This window comes from Protopterus annectens, chromosome 6.part1, assembly GCF_019279795.1.
Source record: "Protopterus annectens isolate FY-2018-M chromosome 6.part1, PAN1.0, whole genome shotgun sequence".
In the NCBI taxonomy this organism is placed as follows: domain Eukaryota; kingdom Metazoa; phylum Chordata; order Ceratodontiformes; family Protopteridae; genus Protopterus; species Protopterus annectens.
In genome coordinates this window covers 74390497-74405009 of record NC_056738.1, presented here as the reverse complement: position 1 = coordinate 74405009, position 14513 = coordinate 74390497, and the positions used below count along the sequence as shown (strand labels likewise).

General features: G+C 38.3%; 1 protein-coding gene across 4 annotated transcripts in view; it reads right to left on the bottom strand.

Annotated features, from left to right (window-relative positions):
- UBR3 (ubiquitin protein ligase E3 component n-recognin 3) overlaps positions 1-14513 on the bottom strand; it is a 4226407-nt gene that overhangs the window by 1304011 nt on the left and 2907883 nt on the right. For all 4 annotated transcript variants that reach the window (XM_044075499.1, XM_044075501.1, XM_044075502.1 and 1 more), the window contains one exon: positions 5004-5114. In XM_044075499.1, the coding sequence (XP_043931434.1) occupies positions 5004-5114 (111 nt within the window). The remainder of the gene's footprint in view (positions 1-5003; positions 5115-14513) is intronic.

Genomic DNA, 14513 nt, shown 5'->3' with positions numbered 1-14513 from the left:
TTGGGATTCCTTCTGAATCTTCAGAAGTACCCAGGATATCAGTGGAAAGAGTGGAAAAGCATGCAGTACATTCCTAAGGAAAAGAAAAAGCATCTGCTTTCCAAGCCTTCTTGCATGGAGCCCTGGAACAGAATTATGCCTGTTAGCTGTTCAGAGAAGAAGCATAAATGCCTACTTAAGAACTCCCTACAGATGGATCAAACCTTGATTATCCCCTAAACTAGTTTCCACTCATGAGGGTCTGCTCAGCTTGTCTGCCACAAAAGTTTGCTCTGATGGAATGCAAGATGCCTGCAGAGTAAGATTGTGCTGCAATATTAAATCTCAAGCTAATATGGCCAGTCTGCAAATGGGTAAGATCTGGTTCCTCCTTGTTTGTTTGTTTACCTACCAAATCACTGTGGCACTGTCTGTAACAACTTGAAGAGGTGATTGAGAACAAAGGTGATGCACAGAGTTGAGTGCCTGGATAAGATTTAGCATCTCTTTTATGTTTATGTGTTTTGTACCATCTTTGTTATCCAAGAGGCCTTTCTACCCCTTTCATATTGCTCCCCAAGCAAAGTCTGAGGTGTCTGTGGTGATTGACTGGTTTGCAGCAACAGTGGAGAAGGGAAGACCTGGAGTCAGCGATATTTGTCATCTCCATCAAGCAAGCTCTCTTTTCACAAACTCCAGAAATGGAATTTGAAAAGATAAAGGATCCTGGTATTGGGATTAAAGTGACTTCATATACCATCATCCCTTCCACACGTGGAGTCTTGCCAGAGACAGCATGAGAATCAAGGATGCCATAAGATCCAGAATCCTGAGATATTCCCTCACACTGACAAAAGTCTGAGTGGAAAACCCTTGGAATATATCTAAATACACATCTATTTTTCTCTGTGGAAGAAAAGCTCATTATACTGAAGTGTCTAGCAGACATCGCAGGAAAACAATCCTGTGTGATGGAGTCAAGAAACTTTTGAATGTTCGCTTGGAATCCCAGCCTGTGCAGGAGATCTATTACCCAAGAGAAAGGCTTCTGACATTTTTAATAATATTCTGCAAAGATAAGCAAGTCATTTAAACATGGAAAAATACAGATACCTTGTAGCCTACACTGAGCTATAACTGGAGCTACACACTTTGTGAACACTCTTGGTGCAGTGTATAGTCCAAAGGGTAGCGATAATGTCAACCAGACGGACAAAACCTTAATAAATGCCTGAAGTCTTGATGAATAGGAATGTGATGACAAACATTTTTAAGTCTAGTTTGCCAGGAAACTTGAAAGAGGAAGGAGAAACAATAGGTTGTGAAGAGATATCATTTTGAATTTGGGCATGCTCACGAACATATTTAGGAAAGAAAAATCCAGAACTGGTCTCCACACAGTTTTTTTCTTTAGAACTAGGAACATCCTTGAATAAATTTCCCCATCTGGGAAGGAAGAATTGGTTCTATCACTCATTGGGACAACATGGGATGAAGAACAGATGGAAACAAAACAGTCTGATCTGCAGGATGTGGAATTTTATTTTATTTGTTTATTTTTATTTAACATTCGTTTACCAGGAAAGTCCAACTTGGAACAAAGCCAATTTTCAGCGGAGGCCAGGGAGAAACAGTCCAGATGCATGTCTTTGAAATGGGGAAGGAAACCAGAGCACCCAGAGGAAACCCAGACGAATGCAGGGAAAACATGCAAACTCCGCACAGAAGGCACTCCAGCTGAGAATCGAACCAAAGAACCTCTTGCTAGGCGACAATGTTACCTCTGCACCACTGTCCTACCCAAATAACCCACTGGAAAGGAGGAATTTCCTCCCACTAACATCTGTAACCCAAATGAATGATTTTCTGAACCTATTTGTCTGAAAGTCTGTTGCCAAAGAGTAAAATGGAGATTCAGACTTTCTGGAAGAGAAAGAAGGCCACAGTCACAAATTCTCTTGAATAGTCATTTAGATTTGTTGTGAGTGTCCATGGTTTTGGGATGTTAGAGACATCTTTCTAGAACCTCCTTGCCACTTCTTCTTAAATGTCTGTTTACTTTAATTCTGTTGAGACTGTTTATTCTGTTTTTTTGCCAAAACTGAATGAGGAGACAGAAAATCACTTGGACAATTTGGAAAAGGAGGGCTGAAAAATCTTAAGACTCCCTGGATCAGCTTTCCCCTTTCATCACACTTTCTGATAAACTCTGTAGTAGACGGGGCAAACACTATCCAAGGAAGAATTTAAAATCTCATTTTAATATAATCTGAAAGGTTCTAAAAATGCAGCCAAGCAAATCTTCTTAAAAACGTACCAGTGGCCATACCACTGGAAGTATCAACAGAGTTATACACACGCACTGGAAACAATGAGTTCTGACCTGTGCAGTAAAAGAAACTCACTTATTTAAAGCAAATTTTTCTTCACAAGAATAAACTGTAGATAAAATATTCCTCATACTTTCACAATATGTCAGAATAAACTTTAACATAACAGCCTGACAATTTAAAATTCTGCAATTCAAAGCTGCAGAAGTATACACTTTTCCCCATAGTTATCAACAATTTTCCCATCCTTATTAGAAAGAATAGGACTGGAATTAACTAAGTGTTTAGCAGCAGAGAAGTCAACTAAGGCTCTGACTGCTGGGTCAGGTTTGGGAATAGTGTATAAAAATTTAAAAAAGACTGAGGAAGTTTATACATCCTATCTGCTTTTTTAAGGACAGCTGGCTGACTATTCAGAAAAATACAGGCAGTAAGACACACATCCTCTTAAAGCAGACAGGACAGGAGGAATGAGTGTATGTTCTGGAAAATCATTCTATAACAATTCATAGTAGTTTTTGAGGGACTGAGAAACCTCAGTGTTCTCCCACTGAAAACACTGGGACATTCTAGCAATAGTCTCAGAGAAAACTAACTCCACAGGAAAAATCAGAACGAGAGCTCTCCTCTGAGTCTGAATCAGAAATCTGAGGACAAAACCTTGAATCTGTCTATGCATCTTCCTAAGATTCAAAATCTTGAATCTCTTCAGGAAAAGAGGCATCCCCTCTTTCTTTTACTGAAAACTACTCTACAAGAAGGATCAATAGACTGAATCAAACCCTGAACCAGTCCCAGTAAACTATTCCTATCCAAAGAAATTTGAGTAGGAATACGTACATGCTTGGTATTCTGTTTCTTTTTGACAGGAAAATGGGGCCAACCATGTTACTTACGGTAGTCACTACTTCACCAGGGATGGGAACAGCTTTCGTACACAACAGGGAAACCATCTCTGTTCCCTCTCCCAGGATTGACAAGAGTGGTTCTCTCTTGTTGACTGATGGGACCGCATCAGCTGCAGAGGACGTGGCTACCTCGAAGTCCATAGTGGCTGCAGGTGCTACACCAGAGGGATCAAGGGTAAAAGATGAGTGATCTGAGGTACAACAAATGGGCACTGCGGCTGAGGCAAATTGCTAGCCTGCTATGGTGGCAAAGGCTGTCTGTTTAACTTTTTCTTTTTGTGGCTAGAAGAAGGACTGACCATGGGAGTGACAATCTGTTCCATGGTCAAGCCGAAAAAGATGCCTCTAACCTGGAGAAAACAAGCAACAATGTCAGTAAAACCAGCAGTCCACAAAAGTTACTTTTATGACAGAAAAAGACACTGTAAAATGGGACTTTCAAACACCATGGCAGCCCCACAGTCCTAAAATAAACACAATTTCTCCACGGAAAATAGTTTTATCAATTCCAGTTAAAAGTATGTTACAGTCTCAAGGCAATCCATTAAAACACAACACTCCTAGCTTTAATGGAAGTTCCCTGAAGAGGAAAGTAATAAAACATCAGTAAAAAAATAAAATAAAAAAATGGAAGATTTTTTTTTCCCCAAAGGGAAATCATCTGCCCAGCTAAGGAAATTACAAGCCGACCGTTGATCCTCATAAACCTCAGAGGAGCATACTCTTAGGCAGCAGTAATGCTATGAAAGGCTCCATGCCCAAACTTGTCTTTAGTCAGTTTAGCTTGAGTTGCTTGACAGTTTGGGTGTGTGGAAGGTACCCCAAAGCTTGGGAAGCTGGACGACAACAATGATCAATATGAAGAACATTTACTATAAACACTAAAAGAAAAAAATTTTAATATTTTTTCCTTAAACAAAAATAGAAATAGAACAATAAATCTAATACACTAACAGAAAAGGGTCCACAAATGGGCCTTATCTGAGCAGTAAGCTGGAAAAATAATCACTAGATCCTGTGAAGAGTCAGAGACGTAAGTTCACACTTCCTGAGACAAGCTGAAGGCTTCCATCTCACAATATGCTCAGCCAATCAGCTAACAGACGAAGAGACAGGAAGGGGAGTCTGAGGTTTAGAAAGCTGGCCAGAACTGGATTATCTTGGCAGATAACTGAAGATGTCACTCATGCAGTGGGGATGATGATCTCAACTTCACTAAGCACCTCACAGACAATTAACAGCTCCAATGGCTGCAAGGCTTTGAAACTCATTCTGCACAGGGAGGGTGCAGCTCTAACAGACAACACAAATGCACACTCACTCACAGACTATAGGCAGTCTGGAAGATTGCAAATTAAGCTACTGAATGCTTCTGGGAGGAAGGAGGAGATCAGAGCACCAGGAGAAAAAAAAAACATGCAAACACAGGGAGGGTATGCGCACTGCAGAAAAGTAAACTCAACCTAGAATCAAAAAGGAAAAACTGTTGCTGTGGAGTGATAATGTTACTCACTGCACTCCTGTTATTCCTCATTGTGTGTGTGATGATTTACTATCTGTTTACTGCATTATTTGTATGATCCGATGTACATAACTATATCACAATCTAATCCTGCCTCTAGCATATTGCCAAAAATATAACTTCAACACAAGTAAATGAACATGTTGGAATAAAATCTTGTATCATGTTAACTTTGATTGGAAAAAAAATAAATCTGCAGGTAAAAATCAAACTTACAAAAATGTTACTAATGGAAACTAAACTAGTGTATGTAAGAATACTTACCCTCAGAGATTCCATATATGACTTGTGACAGTCAATATGCAAAGTGTGCCCACATGTTTGAACGTAGACACCGCCTTCCCAGCCAATGGACACCGACTGTAAGCATGAACTCTATAAAAATAAAAACAGTAACTTTATATTAGGAAAGTTAGGTTAACTGTTCACATAACTAGCCTAAAACAATTTTAATATAATGCTACATGAATTAAATTATAGAGTATGGAGAAATGTTAAAATCCTGAATCCACAGTCTCTGAAGGAAAGCTTCAAAATGTATTATTTATTAAGCTTGGTAACCAGGTTAATGGACTGATTTAAATGGACATGTCTGGGATTTTGATATAAATGATATAATAAAAACATTTACAACAAGAATTATCATAGTTTAAGATTGGTTGTTATATACAAAATACTTTATGAGAGTTACTGAAAGCTTCACAAAGTACACAGAATTCTAATACATACAACTGTGTAAGTAAAGTCACCATGACAGCACAGTGTCAGTGGGGTAACAGGCACGCAGAAGGCTGTGGGTTCTGTCTCTCCCACCAGGTACATATATTGTTGACACCCTACTGCAGCATAAAGGGGGGGGGGTGCTACACTCCAATGTATGCCATCTTTCGATATGATGTTAAGCTGAAGCCCCATCTGTTTGAGTTGGCAGCAGCTCAGGTGGATGTAAAAAGATCCCACAGCACCTACTGAAAAGAGCAGGGGAAGTTCTCAGGTGCCGTTGCCAAATTTTCCCTACTATTATAAATATTACCTTGGGTCTTCCCTGAAAGAGTCTAAAAAGGATAAATAAATCAAATAAATAAAATGTATGAATGATCACTGCTGCAGTAATGTTAACTATATGGGATTATATTCTGCTTAGGTGTATTGGGAGGACAGAGATTACTTTAGAAACTATTATCTAGTGAGTCGGATAAAATTATCATGGACTTCAAAAGTATGTCAGAAATAACTGAGAAAGATATATTGGAAAGAAGTAATAGGAATTATTTAGAGGGGTTGACAAAAGACTAAAAAGTCTTGCAGAGGAGAAATCTCGGAGAACAAGAGAAGGAGCAACTGTAGAGACTTAATAAACAACAACAACAGAAAAATAAAATAATACTCATGCTTATTATGTAAATACTCTAACAATTATTTTTGGTAACTATATACAGTGCAAAAACTTTTAGCACAATGACTTAGACAAAAGAAAAAAGAGAGATGTAGCCAAACTCAGGGAAAAGAAAAATAACTAGTCTATATATGTACTCAAGATATTTTTAAAAATTCATGAGAATCTGTACTTTGCAGTGGAATTGAGAAACCAAGAAAAGGCAAATGGAAGTATTTAATGAAGACTTAGTTATGCCAAGGTTAGAGGAAGATGAAGCTCAACAGCTAATAGCGCAGACAGGAAAAGAAATAAAAAACAGTGAAGTATAATCAATTGACAGGAAAGTCTCTAGGAAGAGATATGCCTGTGGAAATTTGGAAGTTAGGAGGGAAGACAGAGATAAAGATCTGGAAGACTGTTCAACAATATTTTAACTGGGGTGAGTATTGGCACCTTGAAAGAAAACAGTGGAAGGCTGTATTACCAAACGATAGTAAAGACCACTCAGATCTAACATCATGTACACCCATTTCAATATTAAGCTACAATTATAAAGTATTTATGTCTATATTATCAAACAGAACTGCAAACATGTTACTAAAACTGATATAAAGTATTATTTATGTGGTTTTTTTGGAAGGAGGGCAAATGCTTGATAACATTAAAATAACAGTGATGACCACGAGGGAAATGGAGTGCACGAAAACACCACTACTGCTGGTGAATGCTGATACACAGAAAACATTCAGTAGTGTCAGCAGGGATTTTAATTGTAAGGCCAATTACAGAATGCATTCCCTGATAGAATAATAAGGTAAATAAAGTGAACATACAAAGGGACGGAGTCAAGAGTAAAGCTGGAAAGTCTTCTCAATGACAAGCTGTGTTCAAACAAAGGAATTAGGCAGGGAGAGTCTCTTTACGTTCCATTACTTGCTTTATATTTTGAGTTGTTAGCCAAGAAAATAAGAGATCCACAAATTAAAGGATACAACATATGGTAATCAAGAAATGTTGACCTTTTATGCAGATGATGATATTTTGCACTTACATCTAAAAAAGGACATGACTGTCTGGGATCACCCTTAATGAATCATCAAGCTTCTCCTGTAAAAGCATTAGCACACTGGCCTTCTTTTTACAAGTTTCCTTTGTGGGTATTTTCAAGTACATGTTGCAGCAGCTAATCTTCCCTCTGAATTTGGGCAGAGATTTCATGCACTGGATGAGTAATGGTTTTGTGCTTTCTCCAGTACGACCTCTCTCTCTTTGCAATTAATTTTTGCCATTTCAGACTTTAATGTGGTACTGTCGCCACTGCCACATAAAGAAGTGGTATGCTTAGTTGTGTTTTCTTTCCTATACAGGAGTACAGATTCCACAGTATTATGCTGCTCTCTAGTTTAATAATTTTGTTTCACAGACTACATTTCAATCACTGGTATACTTCCAGAGTCTTCCTTTACAGAAAAACTTTCCACGTTTGGTTGCACAAAGGCATAGCAATTAAGTTCTATTTGCCTATATTATGTTTGCACCTTTTTATTTGTATGAGGATCTGATAACTGCTTACATCAGACTCAGGTGTTGAGCCTTTTGGTTTAGAATCCATGGCTGGGCTATATTCCACCTAAGGATATTTACAGCATTTTAATTTTGCAGGTCTTTCACAGCAGTATGACTTTTTTTGTTTTTATCAGGGATTTGCACTGGGTCTTTTTTTTTTCAAAATTTTTTATTAAATTTACACATATGACAAAGGCAATCTTACATTCATATAAATGAAAAACACACAAAATAATATCACTTTAGTTGCAAACAGTTTACATCAAAGACACACTGAAACAACTGCAGTTCTAAACATTATACATCACTTATAAACCATCCAGTCATTGTCAGTTAAGCATTACATGGCTCATTTAAATCCTGCCTCTCGTTCCTGCTCTGCATACATTGTTCCCACAATTCACATGTTTTCCTATGTAGTTTGGTCCTTCCCTTTTCTAAAGATCCCAATTACAGTTGTTTTACCTCTGTTACTATATCCACTACTTCTAATAAAGTTGGTTTAGACTTTGATTTCCATTTTCTAGTAATTGCTTTTTTGGCAGCCACCATAATTAGACTCAGCAAGGCTTTACTATGTCTAGGCAATTCCAATTCTGTAGCATAACTCAAAAAAATCATCTCCCCAGTCAGTCCAATCTGCTCACCAACCATCTCTGACAGAGCGGTACGCAGGGAATCCCAAACATCTGCCAGCTCATCACACTCCCAAAAAATATGCTGCCAGCCAGCTCTTTCTTGCCCATCACACCTCCAACAATTGCTATCCACCTGAGGAAAAATTCTATGGAGTCTACTTGGGGTATAAAAATACCTATGTAAACATTTCCAGGCAAAGATCCTAAATCTTCTAGACTTTGTTGCATATTTGGGAGATATACATATATCCACCCATTGTTTCTTTGTGAATTGCTTATCCACTCTCTCATCCCAATCCTTTCTAAGTTCCTCTGATCGATTCTTATAACCAACATGCAATATTTTATATGCTTTACTAATTATTCCTTTTTTAACTGCAGCTTCTGTTCTAGATTCTATTAAAAACTCTACTAGTGCTGGTCTTTCAATTAGGAGCCCCCTATTTATTTCTCTTTGCCTATATTCTGATTCCAGTCCTTGATAGGAAAGGCAATCTCTAAACTGCAGTCCAAATACATTTTTGGCCTCTTCCCATTCTATTACCTTTCCCTTTCTAGTTATGTGTTCCCAATGCCTTGGTTCCTTTGCCAGTTTTCTCCAATAAATTCCAGCCCCCTCTTGCCTATTATCTGTATCCCTGACTACAGTCAACCCTATCGGCAAAATCTCTTTTCTTTATTCTCGTGTTGGTTTGGTTTTTAGAATACTCCCTGCTATTTTATGAATATAATACACTGCATGATTTTGGTTGTTCTCCTTGAGTCTGCATCCAAAATCCCAATCTCTCCTTATTTCTTGAGCTTCCTCCCTGTGTCAGCATCATTCCTCTCCACTCTGAATTACAGTTTTCTTCTTGTGCTATGTATAAGAGCCTTAACTGTGTTGCTCTAAAATAGCCCCTCAAATTAGGTAATCCTAGTCTACCTTTTTCTATTGATAAAATCAGCTTATCCCACTTGACACTTGCTGTCTTCCCTTCCCACATAAAATCCTTCAACTCTTTTTAATTGCTATCCACAACTTCTCCGGATGATAAAAGTATGCCAGACCTGTGTATAAGACTAAGGGGACTAAAAACATTTTAATGGCTTGTATCTTAGTATCCACAGCCATATAACAAAACTTTTGGTTTCTCAATTTTTGTATTATCTTCTGTTTAGTCTCTTCCCACATATCCTTAGCTGCCACCACAGTGTCATTTCTAATCCATACTCCTAAATACTTCATTGTATTATGCCCTCATAAATATGGATATTGCTGGACCAATTTGTGTGCGGTACATAATTTACCACTATTACCTTTGTTTTAGCTTCATTAATTTTGTATCTCAAGAAGATGGAGTTGGATTGGGTCTTATTCTCAGTCCTGAGTTACTATACTTCATATTTATTTTGACCACAGCACTGTACAATTTTGTTTTCTCTTCCAAAAACATTGCAACAAGATTTCATTCTGTTTGCAGTTTTCTTCCAATGCCCTTTTGTGTTGGTCAAATGGATGTAATTCATTTTTCTTACATCTTTGTACTTTTTTCTACAGACTTTTAAAGTTTTTCACACAGTACTACTGTTTGATTTCCTTGATACTTTCAGACCTTATTTGTTAAATCAAATGGACCAAAGTGCCTTGCTTTTTGCTTTTTTTTGTTGTCAGCAAGAGTTTCTGTATAGTTCTTGACTTTATTCTCAATCTCTTGGAGTCGCAGCTTTAGCCTCATTTTCAGTTTACACAGTCCTGGACTTCACTTCTTGATCAAGTAGAGAATCCACGGCCATTTTTAACTCTTGCCACAATTCTGCCTTCTCCAACTCTTAACAAAAAATTTTAGCGTGGGACTGAAACAGACTTTTCTTTTATCTTACAAATTCAACCACCAGATCATTTTGCCCTTTTTCCATTTAATGCACAATGTCTTTTAACTAATTTAAAATGAATGTTTGTTTTTTTTTTCGCTTTTGGGTTGCTTTAGTTTGGTCTTCCTGGAGCTGCTCAGACCATTTATATAGTCCTTTCACACCTTCCATTGCTTCTTTCATTCTCTTTCTGCAGAAAACCCAAATTCTGTTACAGTACAAGCCACTTATTCCTTTCTGATTAGGATGACACTTGGCTGAGCATTTTAAAGTTTATCTTCTTTCATTGTTTCTACCTGTACAGAAGGTTCAGTGTCTCTTTTGGACAAATCAATGACTTCTTTTTCTGCTTTACTTTAGTATCTCTTGTGTTGGTCACAGCCTGCCAACATCATTTCAAATCTCCATAATTTTACTTACATTTTTCAAAAACAATTTATTCCAATGTTACTACTTACTTTCTCTATTTAAAGACAGTACGCCCTGGTTGCCTTGACTGATTTACACCAAGTTCATGCTCCAACTTCTTTCCACACAGCTGAAAAACCATGACTGTCTTATTCATTAGTTGTTGTGCAACCACATTTCCTAAAAAGGTATCAAATATTTTTCCACAATTTGTTGTTTTTTGGCAACACTCTAACTTAAAATCCAAATTATTCTCCAGCATTATTTATTCCAGCTTTACTTTTACAACTAGAGCAATAATTCTCAAATAAAGTTTCATTTTACACAGTTTACTGCATATAACACTCAGTTTCACAGACTGTCCCCAAAATTTTGACAATGACATTTCATGGCATATAACCATTTACATGGGAGGTCTCTAGTATTAACACTGAAAGAGAACTTTTCATTTCCAAGAATTCCTTTAACTGCAACAGTCCATACGTGCTAGTCAGCTGTTGCACAGCATATATATATATATATATATATATATATATATATATATATATATATATATATATATATATATATATACATATATATATATACACACACACACATACATACATACATACATGTATACACACATACATACATATATATTTCCTTTCCTACCTAGAATCGGTTGCCTCAGCACACAGCTTTAGAAAACAGATACTTTCAAGTATCAGAGTCAAGTTTGTGTGAAGTACCTAAGATCTTAAAAATGATCTACAACCATATGACAGGACATAGCTTAAGTCTCATGAAAGTAAAAGACAGTGTTTGAATTCTACTTTGCAATTATTTATAGTAATTATCCTGCCTTTGGTTTACACAATATTTATAACAGAGGATAATAGTTCGATTTTCCCTTTTTTCCCCTTAGACTGATCAAATTTTATCAGCTGTCCTACTCTTCCTTATGCTGGTCTTTACTGGTCTTGTGGCCACCTTCAAGCATAAGGATGTAGGTGTGTTGAGGCACGTGTGTGTGTGTGTGTGTGTGTGTGTGTGTGTGTGTGTGTGTGTGTGTGTAAAAAAGTTATATACAGTACTGCCATGCATTATATTCAGTTTTCATCATTTCAGTAGTTCTGTATTCACACTTGGACATTAGACTAACGTAAGACACAATTTTTTTCAATGTTTTTTGTGGAAGAAATCAAAATAAAGTCTGAGATGTGTGCTTGTCAAAGGCATATGGTCCTAACTGTGATACACTTAAGAAAGTTTAAGTTTTTTCCTTTATTGACAAGTACAATGGAGATTGAGAGAAGGCAAGACAGTCAGTAGAGTGCTAAAGGCCTGTCAAGGAAGAATCTTCAGTGGAGGCATCTAAGAAACTGAATAAGAAAAGTAAATTCTTGAATGGTGCTCATACCAACAGTGCAGGGTGCTTCCAAACTGATGTCTGCCAACAGCAGGCATCTCAAGTCTCTTTGTAAACCAACAAAATTTTTCTTACAAAAGTCCACGCTAAATAAGAATGTATATAAACATAATCACTTCATTCAGTATCTATTGGTGTCACACCTGTGATCAAGTCAGATTTAGAGTATTTGTCAGTGGACGGATCAAGCACCTCCGCTCCTTTTAAGCAAGCTTATTCTACCCTTTATCTATCTTTCATTGCTTCTCAGACAATATTTGGGTTGCACATTTTTTTCCGGGGGTACTTCAGCTTAGCTCAAGAATTTATGAAGGAACATTAAGAAAGTACGGTAATGGTAGATGTCCTTCCCTTTACTGTTGCAGTATTCATAACATTAGGGATCCCCTGCCAAGGACAGCCCAACCTCCAGCCAGTATGGCAAAGCCTTAGGTAACCAATACATCCAGAAGACAAATGGACCAAGGTGAGAAAGGAGGGAGTGAATACTGCAACAGAGAAGAGAAGGACACCTACTGTTATGGTAAGATTTTACACAACTGTACTATGTCCTTCCATTTTACTGTTGCAGTATTCATAACATTAGGGAGAGTGCCAAAGCTGAAGAAGAAACTTGGGAGAAGGAAGGACCAGCAGAGCCCTCTAAGAAGCCAGCTCTGTCTCTGGAAATGCCACCCAACTTGTAGTGCTTGATAAATGTATGCACAGAAGTCCAGGTAGCTGCCTCAAGCACTGAGTTAGTATCCAAACCCTTGAAAAAAGCACCAGAATAAGCCACAGCTCTAGCTGAATGAGCCTTAACAGAACAAGGAAGGCTCTTACCATGAAAGGAATAACAAAAGAAGCTAGCTTTAGAGACCCAAGAAGAAATAGTTTGCTTGGACACAGCTAATCCTAAGGACCTAGGATGAAAGGAAACAAAAAACTGACCAGATTTCCTAACAGTCTTAGTCTTATCTATATAAAATCTGAGTTGTCTATGCACATCCAACATGTGCAGCACCTTCTCACTAGCATACTGAAAAAAGTGGGCAGATGAATAAGGACAACTCACTCACACCTTGGGCATAAAAGGAGGATTAGTACACAAGGACACCCTGTCTTTATGAAACACCAAAATAGGAGGACAAGCCATAAGGGGTTGAAGCTCAGACACCCATCTGGCAGAAGTAATGGCTAACAAAAGTAAAGCAATGTTGTACGGAAGCTGAAGCAGCAGGCTCAGAAGGAGCTTGAGTCAATTTCTCCAAAACAAAATTGAGATCCCAGGGAGGAGGAACAGGCTTCCTGGGAGGCCTAATATAAAGGAACCCTTTAAGGAATTGTGTAGATTCAAATCTAGAAGCTAAAGAAGGAAATAAAGGCAGACAAGCAAAGATAGCTGATAAGTGGGCCTTAACAGAAGAATAAGCCAACCCAGCACTGAGAAATTCACACAGATAAGAAAGAATCAAAGGGACATACGCAGAAAGTAGATCCAGGTTACAAGAAAGACACCAAAAAGAAAACCTCTTCCATTTAGATAACTACGATTTCCTAGTACTGGGTTGACTGGCCACCCCTGCAGGACCCTAAGCTCATCCTCACAAAAAGGTGTTTATATGGAATCAAAATCCTATCACCCACAGTGTCAAATGAAGAGTGGACAGGTGGGGATGGATGAGATATTCCTTGTCCTGTGTGAGTAGGTCCATCCTGTGAGGTAACTTGTGATGACTGCCCTTGGCTAAAGGCAGAAGAGGGAAATAATGCTGTTCAGCCAAAAGGGAGTCACCAACAAGATTTTGGGAGCAACCTGTTGAATTCTAAACAGAACTTTTGGAATGAGAGGAAGGGGAGGGAAAACGTAGAGAAACATCTCCTTCTAAGAAAAAGACAAAAGTGTCACCTTCCAAACCAGAGGGACCGGGACTCTGGCACAAACAAGAGGAAGTTGTCTGTTCAGAGAAGAGGCAAAAAGATCTATCTGAGGAGTACCCCACTGGTGAACAATGTCCAGAAACTCTTCCCTGTGAAGCAGTCATTCGTGGGAGTGAATTAAGGACCTGCTCACAGTGTCCGCCACAACATTTTGACCTGGGGGAATGCAAACTGCCTGAAGAGTCACTTGATACTAGATAACAAGATCTCACACTAGGTGTGCTAACCGGCAAAGAAGATAAAAATCTTGTCTCCCAACCCCCCAAACCCCCCATTTGATTACATACCACATCACTGCAGTGTTGCTGTAAACACCTTGAGAGGTCCTGGGGAGAAAAAAAGATGAAAAGGCTGAAGTGTCAGCAGAAGAGCACTCATCTCTTTGACAATGATGTGCTCTTTTTGTTGAAGAGGCAACCACATCCCCTGCACCTTTAGGGAGTTAAAAGCACCTCCCCATCCCACATCTGCTCCTGTGAGGAAAGAGGAGGATGAAAGGGGAGCCCTGGAATTACAGCCAACTGATGGATCCACCAGTGAACTTCCTCCTTGAGAAAAGGCTAAAGATGAACTAAAAACTCTAATGGATGCAGAATGTT